The 22,251-nt window shown below is 42.4% G+C and overlaps 1 protein-coding gene across 3 annotated transcripts in view; it reads right to left on the reverse strand.

Moving 5' to 3' along the window:
* Window positions 1–2,510: 2,510 nt before the first annotated feature.
* FAM135B (family with sequence similarity 135 member B) overlaps window positions 2,511–22,251 on the reverse strand; it is a 354,745-nt gene continuing 335,004 nt past the window's right edge. For all 3 annotated transcript variants that reach the window (XM_026454551.1, XM_031935958.1, XM_023192766.2), the window contains exons 14-20: window positions 21,490–21,656; window positions 18,614–18,705; window positions 15,392–15,489; window positions 13,590–13,741; window positions 11,356–11,466; window positions 9,532–9,645; window positions 2,511–5,182 (exon numbers count right to left, since the gene is read on the reverse strand). In XM_026454551.1, the coding sequence (XP_026310336.1) occupies window positions 4,977–5,182; window positions 9,532–9,645; window positions 11,356–11,466; window positions 13,590–13,741; window positions 15,392–15,489; window positions 18,614–18,705; window positions 21,490–21,656 (940 nt within the window). In that variant the 3' untranslated portion in view covers window positions 2,511–4,976. The remainder of the gene's footprint in view (window positions 5,183–9,531; window positions 9,646–11,355; window positions 11,467–13,589; window positions 13,742–15,391; window positions 15,490–18,613; window positions 18,706–21,489; window positions 21,657–22,251) is intronic.

The raw sequence follows: 22,251 nt of genomic DNA on the forward strand, positions 1-22,251 counted from the left end.
CTGAGGCAGGTGGATTGCCTGAGCTCAGGAGTTTGTGATCAGCCTGGGCAACAAGGTGAAACCCCATCTCTACTAAAAATAGAAAAATTAGCCCGGCATGGTGGTGTATGCCTGTAGTCCCAGCTACTCAGGAGGCTGAGGCAGGAGAATAATTTGAACCCAGGAGGTGAAGGTTGCAGTGAGCCGAGATCATGCCACTGCACTCCAGCCTGGTGACAGAGCAAGACTCCGTCCAAAAAAAAAAAAGTAAAACACTAAGTTTTATCATTACCCCAGATCCTTCTAGTGTTTAGGATGATGTGATTTCCTAGCATGGTACCCAACACAAAATAGATGTTCAATAAAACATGTAACAAATATGTGAGTGAACAATTGAAAAAACAAATGATCCAGATGCTAGCATATAATGCTATATTGGGATGGGTGCCTTGCAAGAAAATTAACAGAAAGTGTAATCATAGTTCTATGTGTCCTTTGCCATGATCACACTTCCGTTTTTTATAGGATCCCACCACTGTCCCTAGTAGCCCTGGTTATTTCTAATGCTCAGAAATATATGCTGTGAAACCAAAGCTAATGGCATGCCCCCCCCCCCCCCCCAAAAAAAAAGTGGCAATTACATTCAGGAGCTTGCAAATACCTGAATTCAAGCTTTCAAATCAGTAGCCATGTGTGTAGAGAGATGCCATCATCTTACACAGTGAGAGCCAACTGAACACTTGTTCACCTCCTAGCACCTTTAAAGGCTATTTTTCTTCTTTACGGAAACACTTGCGTTATGTGCTATTATTTATAGTGTGTTCTTTGCCATTCATGTACTACATGGGTGACCTCCCTATTGGTTTCTCCCAAAACTCCTTCTGGACATGGCCTTGGCCACACTGACTGGGCCTATAACTTTCTGCTCTCTGTCTACTTTCCCCTTGCATGTATAACCTCCATCGGGATGGGATGATTATTTTATTTTAGCTTTACGACCAACACCTGGCTTGTGCCAGGCTATTAGGAAACATTTGTGGCCGAAGGAAGGCCTACAGTTTCAACTAAGTTACCCCAGTCTTGTGGGGGCTGCAGACTGCTTAACTGTAAGATGAGAATTGAATAACTTTCTTTACTCTATAAAATGTTTATGATCCAAGAGCAGCTTGTGTGGTCACCTTAAATAGCAATATAAGAATTTAATTTGATTGCTTCCATGCTTTAAAAAAAAATTAACCAAATGACTGTTCCCTCTTCTTAGCCTGTTTATATGATGCCATTTGTTACAGTTTTTCTCCATGAGAAGCCCAGCAGACATGTCTACTATGCTTCTCAAAGGAAAATTTCAGAAATGAGTGATGGTGGAGGATGTGGCTGGACTTCTCCCAAGATACGAGGGATCAGATCTCTCGCAGAGGGTGAAGCATGGAGCGACACATGATGGCAGGGACAGGCCTTGGTCTCCCAGGGGCTCTCATTGCCAAGTGGGAATTTTCCTGCTAGGGTTAACAATGGAAATTTCCTCCTGATCGAAGAAGAAAATCCTGCATGGCAGCTGATTTCTCACACCTCCATTTTGCTACTTTTGTGCTCAAACATATTCTCCATCTACCTTTGCAGTGGCCAAAGGTTCTCAGCCCTCTGCTCTCACTTGAAGCCCTTTGCTCATTCTGTCCCTCTTAGAGACATCCACACAATCCACCTTCGCAGAGCCGGCTCCTACTTAGCCTTCAGGTCTCAGCGTAGACACCAGACCAAAGTCCTTTCCTGACCACCTCTACCCCACATCCCTGCTGTAAGTGGATGCCCCTGCTCTGAGCACACACAGAATCATATCCCTTCTGTGGGGCCACCCACTTTGATTTCCCATTTGATCAGCTGTGTTCCTTGCTAGACGGTGAGCTACTGGATTTTACCAATGCATCCCTGGCACAGAGTAGGTCCTCAAGACAAACTTGCCAGATGAATGAATGAATGATATAATGGAAGAGTACTCACTGGGGTGACGGGCTGTGCAAGGTAAATAGTCTCACCTTTCAAGTCTCACTCTCAACGCTTCCTTCCTGGCCTTCCCCAGGCAGTAAGGAGTGGATACCTAAGACCAAGGAGCACCAGCCCCGGCCTTCCTTAGCGCTTTTGTTATATCCCATTGTAATGATAAGACCGGATCTCCCTCGAGTTCCTCGTCAGCATGGACTGTGCATTTTACCTCTGTGCTCCATCTGGCACAGACGGATGGAAGCTGCTCAGTAAACACGTGTGAACTGTAGACGCCAACAGGGGACTTTTCTCTCTTCACCTTCTCTCAGGTTCATAGCACTCCCTCTGCTTTCAAAACGCCATTGGGGTATTTGTTTTGCTCCAAGACGACTTTGGGTTCATATCTGCTTCCCTGGATTTATTTGGCTCATAAACAACAAATTCCAATTAATCTCAATATTGGCTATTTTTATTTCTAACTCATTTTGGGAAATAACAAATCATAAAAACAAAAACAAAAATTACGCAGAGAATGAAGACATACTAGACCATTATCTTGGCAGGCATTTTGTTTATAATTTTTACAATCAATAATAGAATGTCCCTGTTTTACATAATATATATTTATATATTTTATGTATATATATTTATATATTAGATATCTATATTTCAATAGAAAGAGACATAAAAAAGCCTTTTCAAATGAGGCATGACACGCAACACGTGACATTCTTATTTACAATATAGAGATGTACTTTCTACACAATTATAATAGATGTTCAGAGGCCAGAGAGGGTTTACAAAGACAGCAGAGCACCCCTATAAAAAAGAGGTGCACCATGCAGCTGGACGTTTATTGCCATTAGTTCTCACTATGTCCAGACAGCATATTGAAGTTAAAAATGGCATCTGGTTATTGGAGAAGATGATGATCATCAGATTCATCCCAGCTCCATAACCGCGGGCTACACAGTCTTTCAAAGGATCAGGGAATGACGAACATTGCTGATGAAAATTGGAAACACAACATGAAATGCACTCATCAGAGGGACAGGGCCCATCATTTGGCCAGAAAGGAGAAGCTGCTACCAACTTATGGTTCTGTACTGAGCATGGGCACTTGCCTAGGTCAGGAAACACAACATCATGTGCTGCACGACTAGGGAACAAATGTCTTCCAGGTTACAGAGCAAATACAGCACTCCTCATGAGGAACCAGAGTCTATGCCCAGCTCTGACTCGGGAGCTCAGACAAAAATTCCCAGTGGAAAGAGACCAGAGGACTCAGTGAACCCATATGCATTATGACCAGGATATAACAAGCATTTAGAAAGGACCCACTGAGAAACCCTAAATCCATTGTGCGGAACTCTGCCTTTGCAAGACATTCAACTCTCCTTCAACAACTCTCTCTTTCTTAAATAGAATCCCACATGTCTCTACTCCTGCAAAGTTGCCCATCTGGACTCATTCCCATGGTCTGCTTTTATTTTTCAAAGTCATGTTGTTAATATAAGAGGATCCAAAATTCTCAGATGAGCTTAGATTTACTTGGTTTTGTTCCCATGGCATCAGTGACCTAGAGTCATGGTCCAGGTGCTGAAAACCCTGGTCCTAGATGTGTTTCCACACTTCAGGAGGGATTTTTGCAGAAGCAGGAGTTTTGATCTCCAAAAGATGAGGTTCCTGTCTTATTTATCCCTACTGTCCAGGTTCATTCAGCTCTTCCATACAACTAAATGATTCTTTAGATTTCCTTTAGCCCATACAACATACTCAGTCTTTGAGACCTGACCATTAAGCATCCTGGTGATTTTCCAAACTCCCCTTTGAGTCACTTACCCATAAGAGTTAATGTTGAGTCTTCAGTCTGGTTGGTCTCCTCCTATCTGATCTCACTTTTGTCCCTGTCGTCTATTAGTTTTTATCAATGCAGTGACCTTTCCTAGCCCTTTATTTTCCTAAGGCAAGAAGACATTTCTATTGAAAGATAACCAGCACCCTTCTTAGAGCTCCCCTGAGGTTTTAATCCAGCACTCCTCCATTTAGATGTGTTTCTCCTTCCATGGAGAGAAGCAGCTGGCCACGTTAATGGTTTTAATTTTTTGCAATTGCATCAAATGCTAACATAGCATGTCTTTGGAAGTGTATCAGCAGGAGCTTCACATGTGTGTGCATTCATTTCAGTGCCCCCTTCTGCTAGGTTAGTCTCACCCAATGTTCCCTACTACAGACAAAGATGTAAGCAATCACTACAATAATTAGTGGATCAGGGCTCTGCATAGAAGAAGTCTGGGGAAGTAGGTGGAGCAATTGTTCATAGTTCAGTATATTCCTAGAGTCGTGTTTCTTTGTAACAAACTTGTATTTACCAATAGTGTCACCTTTATCCCTCATTACCTTAAGTCACCCTGCTCACTGCTGTTATGAAATAAAACTGGGATTTGTAATGCATTCCTTGCTCCCTTGTTTAGGAAACATGAAGAGAAAAAATGAGTATGGGCATCACATTTTCTTGAACAAGTGGCACATTGGAATCTATTGAGGATTCTATTTACACAAATATGTTCCACTTCTGCACAAAGATTAACCTGAGTTCTGAAATGCTTGTGTGCACTTAATCAGAAATGATAAAGCTATAAGCTAGTAACATATTGGGCAAGTCTAGTTAAGTTGGAGTAATCGCTCAGTGAGCCATTCGTGGCTAGCAAGGGGAGCTCATCAACTCCCAAGTCTTCTGTTTATTCTCTCATATTTTTCCTAGAAAACATCTTGAATGACACTCCAGGTAACTACACAAATTCAAGCAAAGTTTGTGGTCATGTAGTCTATTTGCTCAGCTTTCTCAAATCTCCAAAACAAAAGCACCTCTCATGTCAGGTTCCACCCCAGCCTCCATCCCCCAGCGCTGTTCCCTTGGAGTTTCATTCTGAAATGGTGAGGTCTGTAAAAGCAGGTCTCAGCTAAAGCTCTCCACCAATCTTAAGCATTACCAAAGACCTGCTCCCTCAAAGCCACTACTTGAAGTAGTTGAGTCCTGCCACCAAGAAAAACTTCTCCAGGAAGAGTTCTGAATCCAGCACAGCGATGTGAGCGGCTCGGCCGATCAGGGTGTTGGCAGTGTTGGGCAGGGCGTGGAACACGTTGTGTCGGATTAAAGTGCAGTCCTTGGCTTCAACCAGAGGGCCCAGGAGGTTGTTGATCATTTCTGCATAAACTGGCCCTGTAAAGTGGGGAAGAAGCATATGAAGCTAGTGCAGAAGTTAGCAGTGGAATCTAGAGAACATCACCAGATGTGTGTTGAAATTCTATTTCCGGGCAGACCTGGTATATAGCAGTTTCCAACCTCCTCCTAATGTTAGTGAAATAAATATGAAATAAAATCAAAATTCTTTTCGTCTAGTCAGATTACAATAGCCAGAAGTCAGAAGGGGATTCCGAACAGCGTCTTTGTGAACCCATGCACCAGAAGCTATGATAACGGTGTTCGTGTTTCTCAATAATAGCTGTGCCTCCCAGCAGGGGAGCAGAGAAGGAGGCACACAGTAGAGAGGACCCTCAGAGTTTCAAGTCCTATTTCAGGGGACGTTGGGGGTTGGAAACACAGCTCAATAGAGAGTTAGAAGCAGACATTTTCTGCTGTCATGCATAATGCAAGGCACGTGGCATTTCACCTGACTCCTCTGATACCAAAGAAGGAGAATGCAGTTTTCTTTATGTTGGTTTGTTTTGTTTTACAATTGTTAGTCTGAATGGACTCTTTCCACCTGAAAGTGACACAGATGCAATTTTGCATCAGGCCATAGGGATCTTGGAGCCATGCAGTGCAATTGAATTGCTGAACACTAGATAGATTCTCACACCGGGATCTACGATTCATCCCTCTTAGCCCTGTGTTCTTCTTTTCTGAAAAACTGTTGATGACAACTTTTATATCATTGACAGACACCTTCTGGAATGATCCTGACAGCTGGGATATTTTACTTTTGACCAACTTGGAGACAGTAATTGGAAGTTGTAAGTCAGATTAAGCCTCTGGGTACCCATTCCAAACAGCCGGGTCTGTTTTACAAAGCCAGCAGAGCAGTCACTTTGGAAGATGAAAGAGAGTTTATTCTGAGTTTAACAGTCCACAGCCTCACTCTGGACACCCCCCAATGCCACGTGAAGGGACTCACACCGTTTTCCTTTTCCCTCCAGTTATCGCAGGGGAGAGTACTCAGAGGTCTGCTTTCCCAGACTGGGATGGACAGCTGGACTCCCCATTATGCCGGGGGTATGTATTTGGGGGTGTTTCTTTTCCCCCTCTTCTTAGGGGTCTTGGTAGGAGCTTTGAGGTAAAGGGAATTGAAACATGAAATTGAAATAATTGGGGATTTGGTTGTAGCCATGTCAATTCAGCTAAAAAGAATTTAGGGTTAAAACAAATGGTATGGCCGTTTCCAAGAGCCCATTACTGTTTCAGAGTAGTGGTCATTACAATAGGCAATAATATGATGTGAGGTTACGCCACAGAAATTTTATGCATGAAATAGTCTTTCCGAGGGAAAATGCGAGTCAGCCAAAATTCAGCATCAAAGGAATAGTTAAGTAAACCATGCTTTGTGGGCTAAACAATTCTGCGATCCTTTAAAATGATGTTTATGAATATTATGTAATAACACTTTTTAAATGATGTATGTGAATATTATGTAATAACAAGAAAAATGAATATTGCCAATAAATGAAAATAGAAGCATATTATTATTACACAAATAGCATAATTTGTTTAAATTGTATATGCAATAAAGGTCAGAAGGTCATTTATTTAAAGAAAAAAGTCACTCAAAATGTAGTGATTACTCAACCAGATCATTTTCTGCTGAGACCTTGATTGGTTTCATAAGTCCTGGAAGCAATCATTGGTATATTTTTTAACATGTATAGCAGACTCATATTTTTTCTCAAATACAGCACTATTTTTAAATTGATGGACTTTTGGGACAGGAGCAAATTATCTACATGACAATGTAGAGAACAAATTGGAAGGTTACGTGAAGTCAGACAGGTTGAGAGGTATTTTATTTCAGAATTTTTGAAAAATAAAAATATTGGTACTTCTTCCAGAAAAAAAGTGATAATCACATATGAACTAAACTTCATATCAAGTCTTCCAATCTGTTTAATTCACCAGTTAAGCCACATTTCTTTGATGCCCATGTAAAAATGTAACAGAAAGTATAAATTTAACAAAAGAGAGGGTGATTTTTTCTTAAGATGACTAACAGGATCATTAATCAATTTAAGTCATATATTAATATCCTTTGACGATACACTCTCTTTTCCTTAAAGGCCATTGTGAATACTAAATAAGATAAGCAAAGTGCATGAACTGTGCCCAGCACGTAACAAATACAATTTGCTATGCTAGAGCAGGAGTTGTCAGACTTTCTCTGTAAATATTTAGGGCTTTCCAGGAAATGCAGTGTAACTACTCAACATAATTCTGAATTCTAGCATGAAAGCAGTCATATACAATATGTAAGTGATGGGTGTGGCTATGTTTCAATAAAACTTTATTTACAAAATGAGAGGGGGGTTGAATTTGGCTTGTGGACCATAGTTGTTGAACTCTGTTCTTAAGCCTTTACCAAGGTTGAAATGTCAACAAAAATACTTCTCTATGTCAGGGAGATAAGAAAGTAGGCAAGGAAAATTAGCAAATCCCTGCACAAAGAAACAGTTTGGCTGTCTCTTGACAACAGCTGTTTAGTTTAGTCAAGTCTGAACTCAAAACCAGATCATTGACTGTTTATTTATTGTCACAGGTCTTAGCATATAATGATGACCCATGGGTAATTAGAAAATATTTAAAAATTGATTAAAATATACATAAAAAAATCAATATTTAAAAATTAAGGCTGAAAAATTATAAGCAAATATCTTTAAATTAATATTTAACCTGAGAGACAGTAGAGTAAGATAGGCAGGCACCAATATACTCTAACAGTACAGGTGTTGCTGGCATCAATATTTTAGAAGAGAATTTGGCAAAAAACTTTAAGAGTAGCAACTCATTAACATTTTCCTCCAATAATACCTCTACTAGAAATCTGTTTTAATGGAATACCGTAGATGTATTAAAAATTTACACATGCAAAATCTTTTATCACATGATAACTAAAAAGGAAGCCTTCCAGAAGCAAGCTATACGTGCAGTAATTAAGAAGTTATTGATTAAATTATGGTATATGCATAAACATAGTCGATAATTATTAAAATGTGTTTGCATTTATGATATTTTATTAACATGGACAAATAAATATATTAGTCTAAATCAAATCATGACACAAAATTATAACTTTTATCATGAACACAGATGAAGAGACTAGAAGAAGAACATGGAAAGTAGGTAGTGATAGAGGTGGAGTTAGAAAGGATCATAAATTATGTAAATGAGTTTGACTTTTTCAAATATTCTATAATGTTTTAATCAGGAAAAGAATCATTTTAGAACATGCCCTGTGTTACTTTTCATTACATATACCAGATGGTATAAAACACAATGCTATTTTATGTATTAAAAGTAATTTTTAAATATTTTTTCATCAAAATTCCTGTTGGATTTTCTAGATACCAATGAAAATTTGGAATAGACCCAATTATATGTTAGCAACAAATGTTTGCACCTTTGGTATACTATTTTTTGATAGTACCTTAAAATATAACAAAAATACTATTTACTTAAAAAATAATCAATACGCTTGACATAGAAATAAACAAATTAGATTGGATTCTAGAAGAGAAAAGGGACATTAGTGGACACTGACATAATTTGGATAAGGTCTGTAAATTAGCCAATAATATTGTATCAGTATTAATTTTGTGATTTTGATAATTGTACAATGCTTATGTAAGATGCTAATATTGGGCATCAGAGTGAAATGTATACAGGAATTTTTTTGCACTGCTGTTGCAACACTTTTTGAGTATAAAATTATTTCAAAATTAAAAGCTACAAACATGTTTAAAAAAAAAAAAACAAGAATTAAACAAATTAACCAAAGGAAACCAGGAATGCCAGCCCACATCCATCTTGATTGTCTGGAAAATTCCTACCTATCCTTTAAAACCTAACTCATTGTCATCTCCAGGGACCCTTGTCTGACTCTGTCCTACACCCTGTTCCACTTCTGGGCTGCCTTAATGCCTTAGGCATTATTTTATTTTTTGACTTACCACATTTTACTATCATTGCTATTACTTGTCGAGGCTCCAACTAGACAATGTGCCCCTTGAGGGCAGGGCCTGTCTCATTGAATTATACATCCCAGCCATCAATTTCAGTGACTGGCACACAATAGGACTGAACAAAAGTTTCATAATCTAATAAACATGCGACTGTTTATTATACAAAGGAAGGATCTGGCACAATAACATCAAGATGAGTTATGTTTATCCTATCACTAAGCTAAGATAAATGCAGCACTAAACCTATAGCCCAGGTGTTCCCAATAGGCATAGTCAATTTCACAAATTTACTTTTGCTTTTCAAATCAGAAAGTCCCTGAGCAAAAATTAAATGTAGCTTACCTGTGTGTCTGTCTTTGAGGGCAGTTTTACACATTTCGATCCTGGCTGAATGAAATGGCACATAACGGTCTTGGGGAGAAGCAACCAGCACGACATTTTTAAAATACTGCAGCCCTGTAACAATTAGCCAGATGAGTACTTTTTACCCAGGTAGTTTCAACTTCAACCCCCTCTGGAAATTTGCACAAATTTCCAGACTTGTCCCAGAAAGAGAAAAAATGATGACACACCACACACTAGTTGTATCACTGCACAAGGACATTCTGTCCTGAGGTTTAACAAGGCACAGCAGATGGCACAGAGGTATCGTGGGGGCCTGTGGGAGGTTGAAAAAAGAAGTCACTACACAGGGGCTTTGCATTTGTGAGGGGAGATGAAGCCTGTTCTCATCAGCCATGAAAGCTAAGGAGACACACAGAAAGCTACTCTGGACACAGAGAAATAAGCAACAAGGATGAGATCATAAAAGCCTTTTGGGGATAGAAATATTAAGGAGTTCATAAGGACGTCAGTCTGAGTATCCTGTTCTTCCTCCTCAACCCCAGCACCTCCTCTAATTCACCACGTCCCATGCTTTAGGAAAACAGCCTCAGAACTCACCTCTCTGCAGCCAGTCTTGCCTTCCTGCAATCTGTCCCCACAATGCAGACAGAAGAACCCTTCAAATTCAATATCACAGTGTATCCCTCCAGGCCTCAAAGCCCATCGTGAACCTCCAGAGCACTGCAGACCACCCGGACACTCCGTCTGGACTGAGGCCATCCTTCTCATTCCCCAGATCCTGCTGGGTGGGTGGCTGTCAGCTCTTAGCCATGTGTCCCTTACTGAAGTGGTTCCCCTCATCAGACATCACACACTGGGGGCAGCCTACTTCAATAGCTGGCCAATACACGGGCAAGGAGGACAAGGGTGTAATGGCCAGCCCCTCCCCTTCCTTCAGGATCGCTCTCCAGGGCCACTTCCTACACCCCGACGGACTCTACGGTGATCATGCTGCAGTCCCACCTTCTTCTGCCAAGTCCTGCCTCCCTCCTCCTCCTCCACAGAAGATAGCTCTAAGAGCTCAACTCAACACACAGAGGCACAAAGTAGGAGAGGAACTCAGCCGGGCTCACAGATCAGCCTGTGGCTACACCAGACTCACAGGCACAGAGGGATCAGCAGAGTCAGTGTTTACAGGATGGTGGAAGACTGTGACCAAGAACAGACCCTGGGCCAGGCCAGCTTGCGTGGTGGGACTGAGCAGGGCAATCAGTCAGCTGCTCCACTCCCCGACTGGACGTGGGGACCACTCGGCAATGACCACCATTACTGCTGTCCACTGTGGTCATCCCCATGTAGCAGGCAGAGTCTTCAACACCTCTATGCATTTCCATGTGACAGAGAGAGGGTGCAGCTATAATAGCAGGCCTGCCTGACAGTGACCCCCGTCTCCCACTGCACCGTCAACACCAGTGGAAAATGTTGCATCTGCCTTTTGTGTAGATGGGCCTGCACCTGGGTGAAGCTGGTACACAGATCTTGGGTCTACGCAGTGAGAACATTGAAAAACTGGCACAAAGCGGAATCTACAGCTTCTGGTTATTGAAATGATCTTACACGCACCTTGGCTGAATCTCTCACACGCCATATGGGCAATGGGCAAGAGGAGCTGAGTTCCTGGTGGCTGTTGGCCTCCCAAGGAGCCGAAGAGGCTTTGAGTGCTGGGCCTCCTGACTAGGCCCTTCTGTGAGTGAATCAATGTAGCATTATATCTCATTTGTGTCTCAGGAGTTGAATTCCAAGCTCAAACTCATAACTGCAGCGGTGGGGGAAACCACTGACCTGTTTTTTGGCTTAGTTGGTAGAGGAAACATTTGCGCAAATCAGCATTATCCCTGAAGGTCAGCTGCAGTAGAGACCCGGATTTCTTCAGTTTCTGCATGAGCCATAAGCCTAGGAACACAAAAACAAAACAAAAATCAAAAACATAAAACAAAACAAAAAATAATTGGGATGGAATTTTGGTGAGATGAATGTTAAACTGCGAATTTTAGTTAACTTGAAAATAAGAGAGAAGTAGGCATACTAGCAAATAATTGGGAAGTTAGAGGTAAATTTGTCCTCTCATGTACTGGTGGCAAGGACTTAAACCATCCTGCAAAAATGATAGGACGACAGGCTTGGGAGTAAGGAACTACCCACACTCTTCCATCTAGTCAATCTCCTTCTGAAAAAGAAGCCTAGGGTAATAATTTTCAATGCAAAAAGAATATAAAAACGATCCTTACAGATACATTTAGGATACTGTAAAGCTAGAATAAATGTCTCACTTCACAAGTCATCTGTTGGCTGGGCATGGTGGCTCATGCCTGTAATCTCAGCACTTTGGGAGGCCAAGGTGGGTGGATCACCTGAGGTCAGGAGATCGAGACCAGGCTGGCCAAAATGGTGAAACCCCATCTCTATTAAAAAATTAGCCAGGTGTGGCGGCAGGCACCTGTAATCCCAGCTACTCTGGAGGCTGAGCCAGAAGAATCACTTGAACCTGGGAGGCAGAAGTTGCAGTGAGTCGAGATTGTGCCATTGCACTCCAGCCTGGGCGACAAGAGCAAGACTCCCTCTCAAAAAGCAAAACAAAAACAAAACTCATCTGTTTAGCTATGCTTAGGCAAACACTAACATTGATGAGTGTAAGGATTATGTAACCACAACAAGCAAATTAATCTGATAGAAATACAAGGAAATAAGCAAGCTATGGTATGCACATATATTACACCGACTGCTATGTCAATGTGTGTGTGCAAAGATAAATAGAATGAAATATATAAAATTACTCTGGATATGATAGATTGGAGAAATTATTAGTAAAGTCTCTCTTTTTAAAAAAATTCTATAATGTTGCAAGATTACTTTATAACTGTGGGCAGGAGGTAGGAAATGTAGTTTAACAAATTTGTTTCTGTTCAAAGAATGGCTTCCTTGGTTTGGGAGGAAAGACAGAGTGCAGAGGAAAGGACTTCTATTTGTTATGTGCCAATGTGTCGGATAACTCATGTTCACAAGTATGCCCTAAAATAACTTAAAAGCAAACTAACTAAACTGACCAGGTCATGAAGAAACAATGTGAGTGTTGGGAGAGGACAGGGGACAGTGGTAAAGGCCTAGAGGATTACAAGGATAAGGAAGCTTCTCAGGGGTGACCCTAATGCCACGTAATGGGTTTGAACAATCAGGGACTACTGAGATATTTGTTAAGAACATGATTTAATAAATGATTTGTTATTACATGTAAAACTCAGTGCCCTCCTTGGGCTTCCATACACCAAACCATGTCACCTCCTCAGCTAAAATCTCGTGAGTAGTATCTACAAGGTCTACAGGGTAACATCTAACATCTTCGCGAGTCATTCGAGGTCCTTCTTTGTCTGGCTCTTGCTGATATATTCGACCTCCCATAGATGTGAGTTAACCTCATTTCCTTCCCCTGTGTAATTCAACACAGAAATTCTTCAACAATTCTATGATATACACACGCACATATGCACCTACATAACACATATATGTATACATACATATATCGTATACATGCTTGTACACATACATATATGTATGCATACATATACACAAACACAGATACACACACACGTAATCTCCATTTTACAGACAGGGAGACTGAGGAGCACAGAGATTAAATATCTAGGCCAGAGTCTTCCTTAAGTGTCCTGGTCAGGACTTAACCACAGGTTTGTCATGCAGGTGGCCTGATTCACAGTCCCTGTTCTCTTCATCACAACGCCGTGCCTTGTCAATCTTTTCCAACCAGGACTCCAGGGACACAGCCTTTTATTCACAGAAATTTGAAGGCAGCAAGGATCCCGGAAAACATCCAGTGTCACCTCACTCAGCCCCCAGACACAAGGGCCGCACCTCTAAGGCCAGGACTCCTCCCTCCATGCCATGCTTGGAAAAGACTCCACAGTCACAGGGTTTCCTCTGGAAGAACTTCTGTCCCCAGTTTCAGGTCCCGAAGGCCCCAGATTAATTCTGAGGAATGACAAATCCTAGAAGAGTCTTACCTGTACTAACCAGGGTGCTGTTGTTGTACAGGGTTCCCAGGTGAGGCCCAGAGAGTGACAGGAACGTGTGGAGTTTGTTGAGGTAATACCGGAACCGGGGCCGTGTGAGGACCGATCGGATGATGATGTTGCCAAGAGAATGGCCAATGAAGCTGTGGAGAGATGGAAAGGGTACCCGTGAGTGTGACGGTGAACGCTGGTGCCCAAGAGGGCAGTGCTGGAAGCATCAGGGACCAGCGTCCTCCATCTCCCACTGAATGTAGGGGCACTGGCAAAGAGCACGGGGACTGCCAACTCATCCTCATCAGGTTTCCAAACCCTGACCATGAGAAGCCTGAGATGGGGTCTTTGTGAATGGCAGCTTTGTGCCCAGTCAGGGGAGAAGTGTGGGCATTTCAGCCAGGTTCATGCTGTTAGAGCAGCCTGCCTTTATTCCACATGCGGGAAGGGAAGGTCCTTCCTGAAATGCACCTCCGAACATTGAAATCTCCTGGTCATTCATAGGATCAGGTCCCAAGTCCTTATCCTGCTTGGGAGGCCATTCATCCTCTTCTTCACCTGCTGTGTATATACTGAACCACCTGCGCACAGCCCATGCTGTTAGACCCCCTCCTGCAGGCTCTGCTCTAGCCATACTCCTACTCATAGGCCCACGTGCTCAATGCATCATTACTCTCAAGTTAAATACTTATTTATTGAGAGTCTATTACATGAGAGGCTATACGTCCCCACCTCTACTCATGATGAGCATATAACCAGCCAAGAAAAGAAATCAGTGTCAGCCTACGAAGCTGCCTTACCTAGCTTTTCTTTTATTCTTTTCTTTTCTTTTCTTTTCTTTTTTTTTTTTTTTTTTTTTTAGTGTAACCTCTATAGGCTTCATTTGTGGAATAAAGAAGTAATATTTTATATCTGAAGACTAAATGGGATAATGCATATCAAGGGATTAGCGCTACGTCTACATATTCGAATACGTGAAAAATGCAAGCTGCTTACTAGCACTGTCATCACTAAAGCAGTTGGTACAGTGTAAGAATAAAAGCAGTGCTGATTGGAACCCTCTCTTTGGGGTGGGCAACTCATTCTGCTTTTTCTTTTTTTTTTTTGTTTTGAGATGCAGTCTCACTCTGTCGCCCAGGCTGGAGTGCAGTGGCGCAATCGCGGCTCACCGCAAGCTCCGCCTCCCAGGTTCACACCATTCTCCTGCCTCAGTCTCCCAAGTAGCTGGGACTACAGGCGCCCGCCACCACCCCTGGCTTATTTTTTTGTGTTTTTAGTAGAGACGGGGTTTCACCGTGTTAGCCAGGATGGTCTCGATCTCCTGACCTCGTGATCTGCCCACCTCGGCCTCCCAAAGTGCTAGGATTACAGGCGTGAGCCACCGCGCCTGGCCTTTTTCACACATCATCTCAGTGCTAGTTCCCCTTAATAGATAAGAAAACAGAGGTTTAGAGATTTAGAAACCTTGCAAAAGGTTCTATATCTGGTACATGGTAAGAAACAAGATTTCAACTTGTGAGTGTTAGAACAAGAATTCAAACCTAGGAATTTTTGTTTTAAGTCCAATACTCTTCCTACAGAACTACAAAAATTGTTATTCTCCCTGACATAAACTATGGCAGATATGAATGTGTACAACAGACCTGGTACTTACTTCTGCTTTAAAAATAATTTATTAAAAGTCACAAGTTAGCTTAGCTCAGTGGTATACAGAAGGCATCATAATATTGCTTTTATATAGCAAACACTCAAAAATGTCCCCCCTCTCCCCCCAGCATTAACTACCTGTGGTTTCCTTTTACCTAATTCGGGATATGGAGAGGTTGTACAACTGAATGTGTTGAATGATTTCATCCAACAACCGATCCGTCATGGTATCAAAATCTGCAAATGTGTCCATCTGGAAGAAGAGAGAGGAACAGGTGTTGGGTATGGTTGTGGCGGGGGCTGGGCTCTGTGCACAGCCTGTCTTCTTCCACTAAACACCGCGGTGTCTACTGGGGTGTGCCTACCTCTGATGTTAGGGCTACAGGATGAGATATGACCTCAGGATGAAAGGCCCACAGACTGGGGCTCTAAGGAAGAAACATGAAGACGCTCAGGAACACTCAACTGGGAGGGCAGCTGACACTGAAGTAGCAAGCTTGTGGTGCCGACTGCCACACCATGTGCCTGGAGTGTCAGCATGCCGCTGGGATTGCTGCCCCCGCTTCACAGAGGAGGAAATAGGCTCTGGGAGGGGAGGCTGCCTGTTCACCTCACATGACCCAGGGTTCACACCAAGACAGGCCTGACTCCAAAGGCCCTCCCCTTTCTGTGGCATAGCCTTTAGAGTACGCAGTCAGCTTTGGGAAGGATCGTAAAGTCACCCACGTCTTAGAATGGATAGTGGAAGGATCCAGGAGATCAAAGGAAGAGGAGGAATGCCACACATGTCCTTGAATATTTGAAGGGCAGCAACAAGGAAGATATATTAGATTGGTTTATATAACCTCAAGGGCTAACTTTTAGAAACATGAATTAGAATCAAAGAGAAATAGATTTGGGGCCAATATCCAAAAATGTTTGAAAAGTCCCTCATATGTGGAGCTGTCCTATAACATCATGGGCTGCCAAGAGCTAGGAAAAGTGAACAGGATGTCTCACAAATGTCCATCCAGTGAAGAAAGGCGTACGTGTTGGGGGATAGGAGTGGTGAAGAGAAGACCTTTATGAGTTTCTGTCACCTGCCATCCAATGAGCTTTGAGGCGCAACAGAATAAAGCATACTGCAAAGTCTCTAGACTTCCTGGAATAAGAAAGAACCATAAGCTCTTCTGCTTATGGGATCTGTGCCTTGGACCTGTTGCTTCCCATCTAAACCTCAGTCTCCTTATTTATTAAAGGGGGATAGTGTCACTACCTCCTTAGTGCCATGTTAAAAATTAGATAAAATAGGACAGGTGCAGTGGCTCATGCCTGTAATCACAGCACTTTGGGAGGCCGAGGCAGGTGGATTACGAGGTCAGGAGATCAAGACCATCCTGTCTTACATGGTGAAGCCCCATCTCTACTAAAACTACAAAAAATTAGTTGGGTGCGGTGGCACATGCCTGTAGTTCAGGAGGCTGAAGCAGGAGAATTACTTGAACCCAGGAGGTGGAGGCTGCAGTGAGCTGAAATTGCACCACTGCACTCCAGCCTTGGCGACAGAGCAAGACTCTGTCTCAAAAAAAAAAAAAAAAATTAGGTAAAATATACCTAAGAGAGATGCTGCTTTTTTTTTTCTCTAACTTTTCAGAGCCTATTTCCTCATCCATAAAATATTAATTCAACATACACATTATTTAAACAAATGGCTATAATTATGATGCCTGAGTTGACCATGATGAGCTATGCTTTGGAAATCACAGTAGGTTTAAAAAGTAATACCAGGAACTCCCCAACCAAGGCGTTTAAAAGTATATTAATACATACTGAAAGTGGACCTGCTGATGAGACAACTTTCTTGTTTTTTTTTTTGAGACGGAGTCTGGATCTGTTGCAAAGGCTGGAGTGCAGTGGTGCGATCTCGACTCACTGCAACCTCCGCCTCCCGGGTTCACTCCATTCTCCTGCTGAGTAGCTGGGACTACAGGTGCCTGCCACAACGCCCGGCTAAGTTTTTGTGTTTTTGGTAGAGACAGGGTTTCACCATGTCAGCCAGGATGGTCTCGATCTCCTGACCTCATGATCCACCCACCTTGGCCTCCCAAAGTGCTGGGATTACCCTGCGCCTGGGCGAGACAACTTTCAAAAAGTAGCAATATGTGGCCAACTCCTGCAATTAAGTGAATTGTGTAAAGGTCCAGCTCTAAAGACCTGAGGTTTCCAGGTTGAACCCAGCAGCCATGAAGCTGCATCAGAGAGTTGCTAGATGTGCACACCCAGAAGGATTATTTCCTGACTGGCTCTCTCTTGCTAACAATTCTTATCTTCCCTGAAAAGAAAACCTCACTAGCACAAATCACAAACACCAAGTGAGCAAGTGCTGCTCACTCATTTCCCTGCTCCCTCCTCTGACTGGCCTGGTTATCCTCTTTTCTTTACTTTTCTTTTTTTTTTTTTTTTTTTTTTTTAAAGACAGCGTCTTGCTCTTTCACCCATGCTGGAGTGCAGTGGTGTGATCACAGTGCATTGCAACCTCGACCTCCTTGGGCTCACGTGATCCTCCCTCTTCAGTCTCCCAAGTAGCTGGGAATATAGGTGTCCACCATCACACCAAGCTAATTTTTGTATTTTTTGTAGAGAAAGGGTCTCACTTTGTTGCCCAGGCTGTTTCTGAACTCCTAGGCTCAAGCGATCTGCCTGCCTCGGCTTCCCAAAGTGCTGGGATTATAGGTGCGAGCCACCGCGCCTGGCCATCCTCTCTTAGCACTGGGTCAGAATTGTTCATGTATTAAAGTTGGGTGCACACAGGAATTATCTTCCTGGAGATCACATACAGTATCCTCTTCTCCAGGACAGCCTGACATGGACCCTGCCTAACTCCCAGAAGCTCCGTCCCCTCTCCTGTGAGGAGATGGTGATATCAACGTGTGATAGAACTGCCATGAAGTTAAATGAGGAAACAGGTACGGAGTACGCAGATGCTCCAAAAAATCATTTTCTTCTCTCTCCCTCAACATCGATACCTCTGTGTACTGCATGGTGCACAACTTTGCCTACAGCAGGTGCCCAAGTAAAGGCAGAACTGAGTGCCAACAGTTGGGAACTGAGTCATTACCCAAATAACTTATGCTCTCACTTGCCACCCGCCCTAATGCCCTGTGAAGGCAAAGGCTCCAGTCAACTGATTCACATGTTCTCATTTCTTACCCTTTCCTCTCCCTCCCAAAATAAAACAGCACGTCTTTTCTTTCCAGCCCATCCAAATGCCTGGCCAGCATTTCTTTTCATGGTCTCCTCCTATCTGTGTGTGTCCATAAATTATCATGGTGCATTGAGGAGGCTCATATAAGCATGCATCCAGGGTTCTTCCAGTTCTGGTGTTTTTATCATCATACCTGATTCTTTTCAGACATCAGGAAGTCCAGTTTTCCTCCAGGGAGCCCCAGTTCTATAAACGTCTTTACCAGTCGAAGGTCTGCACTGTTCCCTAAAAATGACAGATAACCCCCACCCCAGTCCCGTAGTTAGTCATATAAAATATTGACACACGAGGAATTTCTTTCTCTCTCCCTCTTCCCCCATTTCTACTGGGTTTTCTCAGTTTTGGTTAAGTAGTTAATATAAACAACGAAAACAGCTACAATCCCGGCTCTCCTGCCACCCCTCGGCCCCCCACACTCAGAGCCTGGTCCTTTCTAGCAGTCCCACCTCGACAGAGTTATCCCTGATCTGTGAGCATGTGGCTTGTGAACACTCTGCATGCAGGAACGGTGGGAGGTACCCCGCCCCTCCTTCTTCCACAGCAAATCCCATTTTGCAAGTGGTTCTTTCGCATGACTGATGGGGCACAATGGGACCCCTACCAGCCCCATCTTCAGTTACTTGCTTAATAGAAGACTATCTAGTACTGCCATTTACAGCTAATCTGCAAGCCTCCCCCTACCTCCCAATTGGCCAATCATGGCACAGTGATCTAAATAGACTACGACCGTCTCTTGGGAACAAGAGTCATGGCAAAGCAAGCTCTATGGAGGCACAGCAGTGGGCATTGGGGCAGAGGGATGAAAGGTTAAGAATGCAAGGCTATCAAGGCACGCAGAACACAGGAAATGCATTCCCAAAATAAGAGTCATGTGAAAAAAATGGATTTAATACAACAGAATAAGGTTTATATGCCAGTATAGTGAGGCATAAATTTAATGTTGGTCGTACGGGTTCAATTACGTCTTAATAAATGTTTGTCCTATTTCTTAAAAGTTCCCTGTAGAGACCGGTGCGGTGGCTCATGCTTGTAATCCCAGCACTTTGGGAGGCCAAGGCAGGCAGATCACGAGGTCAGATCAAAACCATCCGGTTAACATGGTGAAATCCCGTCTCTACTAAAAATACAAAAAATTAGCTGGGTGTGGTGGCGGGAGCCTGTAGTCCCAGCTACTTGGGAGGCTGAGGCAGGAGAATAGCGTCAACCCGGGAAGCGGAGCTTTCAGGGAGCCGAGATCGTGCCACTGCACTACAGCCTGGGGGACAGAGCAAGACTCCACCTCAAAAAAATAAAAATCAATCAATAAATAAATAAGTTCCCTGTAGAGTTGAAAGTTAGAAGCTGGTTATTTGGATATATAAATCACTTACTTTACTATGTAAATATGCCCCACAGGTCATAGTTGCAAAACAGTCTGTAAACTGTGAGTGAAAATATCATTCTTTACGAAACTACCCAACGATTCAAAGGAGAGTGAACGTGCCACGTGGAATTGGGAGAAGTCCAGGTGTTCGGGGTTGTCCCTGATGCTTCAGGATGACTCAGATACGCCCAGACGCCACCCATGTTGGCGGCCTGTCTGAGTACATGCCCAAACTTGTAAGGTCACAGTTACAAAATGGTCATTTTTTTAAGGAAATCGTTGCATTTTGTGTTATGATGTTAATTATTATTCATTCCCCCTTTCATTTTTGTCAGTAAAATTAGGCTCTTTGTTTCCACTGTTGTTATTGTTTGAAGTTCCCTAATGATATGCCAGGGCCTGCCTTAGGAAAACAAAAGCTGCAAGTGTTTACATTCAGCATAAAGTGTTAAGCAAGGGGTGGAAATGGTCCCCTCTCCTTCAGCTACTGAGGGAAAGAGAACTTTCTGCAACTTAAAATTGTCTCAGAAAATATGATTTAATATGGTGTTCTTAATAAACGGAGAACATTTATAAGAATACAAATCCTAAGTATTTTGTACAACATGAAGAGTTGTGTCAATATTCATAACTGTTATCAATGTGCTCAGCTCTCTGTTAATACAAATAAGCACTTGGAAACTGAATTTGAACAAGTGGATCCTGAAAATTCTGCAGAGTTTAGGCAGATGCACCTTGAAGTCGAGAACTCATCTTCCAAAGCACCCTGTGCTTGGTATCAGTTGTGGTTTTCACGACTTGTTGCCCAGTTGATAATGTGATCCATGGCTCCGTTTTCTGACAGCACAAAATGGGTGAAGCCTCTCTATCTTTATAACATTCCTCATCTTTCATGTGCATGATGGAAAAAAATTGCCTATAGCCTGATCAGATGTCTTATTTTAACAAATATATTGAAAGTCTTATCTCATTTTACTTTAGTGTCATATACATGAGAGGTACAGACTGGTCACACATGACATTGAGTTGATGAGTGAGAAAGTTTGTTTTGTTACTGCAAATCTCAGAACCTAGCAAAGTCCCTGGTATAGAAAAGGTATTCTATAAGTGGGAGGTAAATAAAAATAGGTAGCAAAAGAGTTTGGGCCACTAACCTGAGCTCCTCAAAATGAATACAAGTATTCATTACTCTCCATTTCTTCCTTTATTCAGACCATTGTATTGACTCATGAATTCCATGAATTCATGGGTTCAAATTACTGTGTTCATGCATTTCATTAATATATTCATTCCCATGATATATTAATTTCATTAATTCATTCACGCCATTCATTCTTTTACTTTGTACACTTATTCTATTAATCATTTATTCCATTTATTTATGTATTGATTTATCCCATTCACTCCTTCACTACATTTATTCATTCATTCATGTATTTTATTTAATTAACAGATTTTTTGGGACAGAGAGATATTTTCTTTAAGAGCAAGGCCATTTCATTTCCTTAGATTCATCGTAATTACTGTCATTCCATAGTTGCTAATAGAACATTCTGTTGAATGAATGCTTCATCTAAATTAATGCATAAATATTATAAGTTGTATATATGACAGAATTTGGGAAGAAAACTTGTTTTAGAACTCACCATCCAGGCCATGGACACAGACAACCAGGTGAATTCCATCTTCCAAATTTTCTTCCTCTTCCTCTGGTGGGAAATATGGTATATCAGAAGCTAGTACAGTTAAGTCACTGTACAGAAATCCTTCAATCTTCAGTTCTTTTTTAAATTTTTCTTTGGCCTGATAAAAACTGGAGAATACACTAATTAATCACAAGCCAAGCTGTGTGTTTCATGTTGAACAGGAAATGAGCTGGGCTGGTATGTAGGAGGGCTGAGCACCCACAGGCAAAGTGCCTGCTGAGTGGCAATCGCTGACTTGAGCCCCCAGGGGACATGCTAGTGAGTGAAGCTTTGTTCTGAACAAGGAGGCAGGAAAGTACTCTATGAAAACCAAAGCCTCTGTGGGTTTTGGTTCTGCAGATGCTTATGTGATTCCTGCATTGAACAGGAGACAGAATGACAGGATATCAAAGATTCTACCCAGCTCCAAGGCCCCATGCAATCTTTAAAAAGTGAAAGCTTCTTGACTTGATTGACACCCAGGCCCACCATGGCTTGGCCTTCCCCTGCTTCTCCAGCATCACTCCTTACCACTCCCAGCCTCCATAAATAACACATTTCTTATCATTTTCTGCATGAACTACATGTCTTGGCTTTACTTCCATGCCTTGGTGCACGAGGGCCTGTGTGCCTGAAATGCCTGTCTCACTTGGCTATGATGCTCTTTGTCTGGTTACCTGGCAAGACGATGGTTAAGGGACTGGACCCTGGAGTCAGACTGCC

This window comes from Piliocolobus tephrosceles, chromosome 7, assembly GCF_002776525.5.
Source record: "Piliocolobus tephrosceles isolate RC106 chromosome 7, ASM277652v3, whole genome shotgun sequence".
Taxonomy (NCBI): domain Eukaryota; kingdom Metazoa; phylum Chordata; class Mammalia; order Primates; family Cercopithecidae; genus Piliocolobus; species Piliocolobus tephrosceles.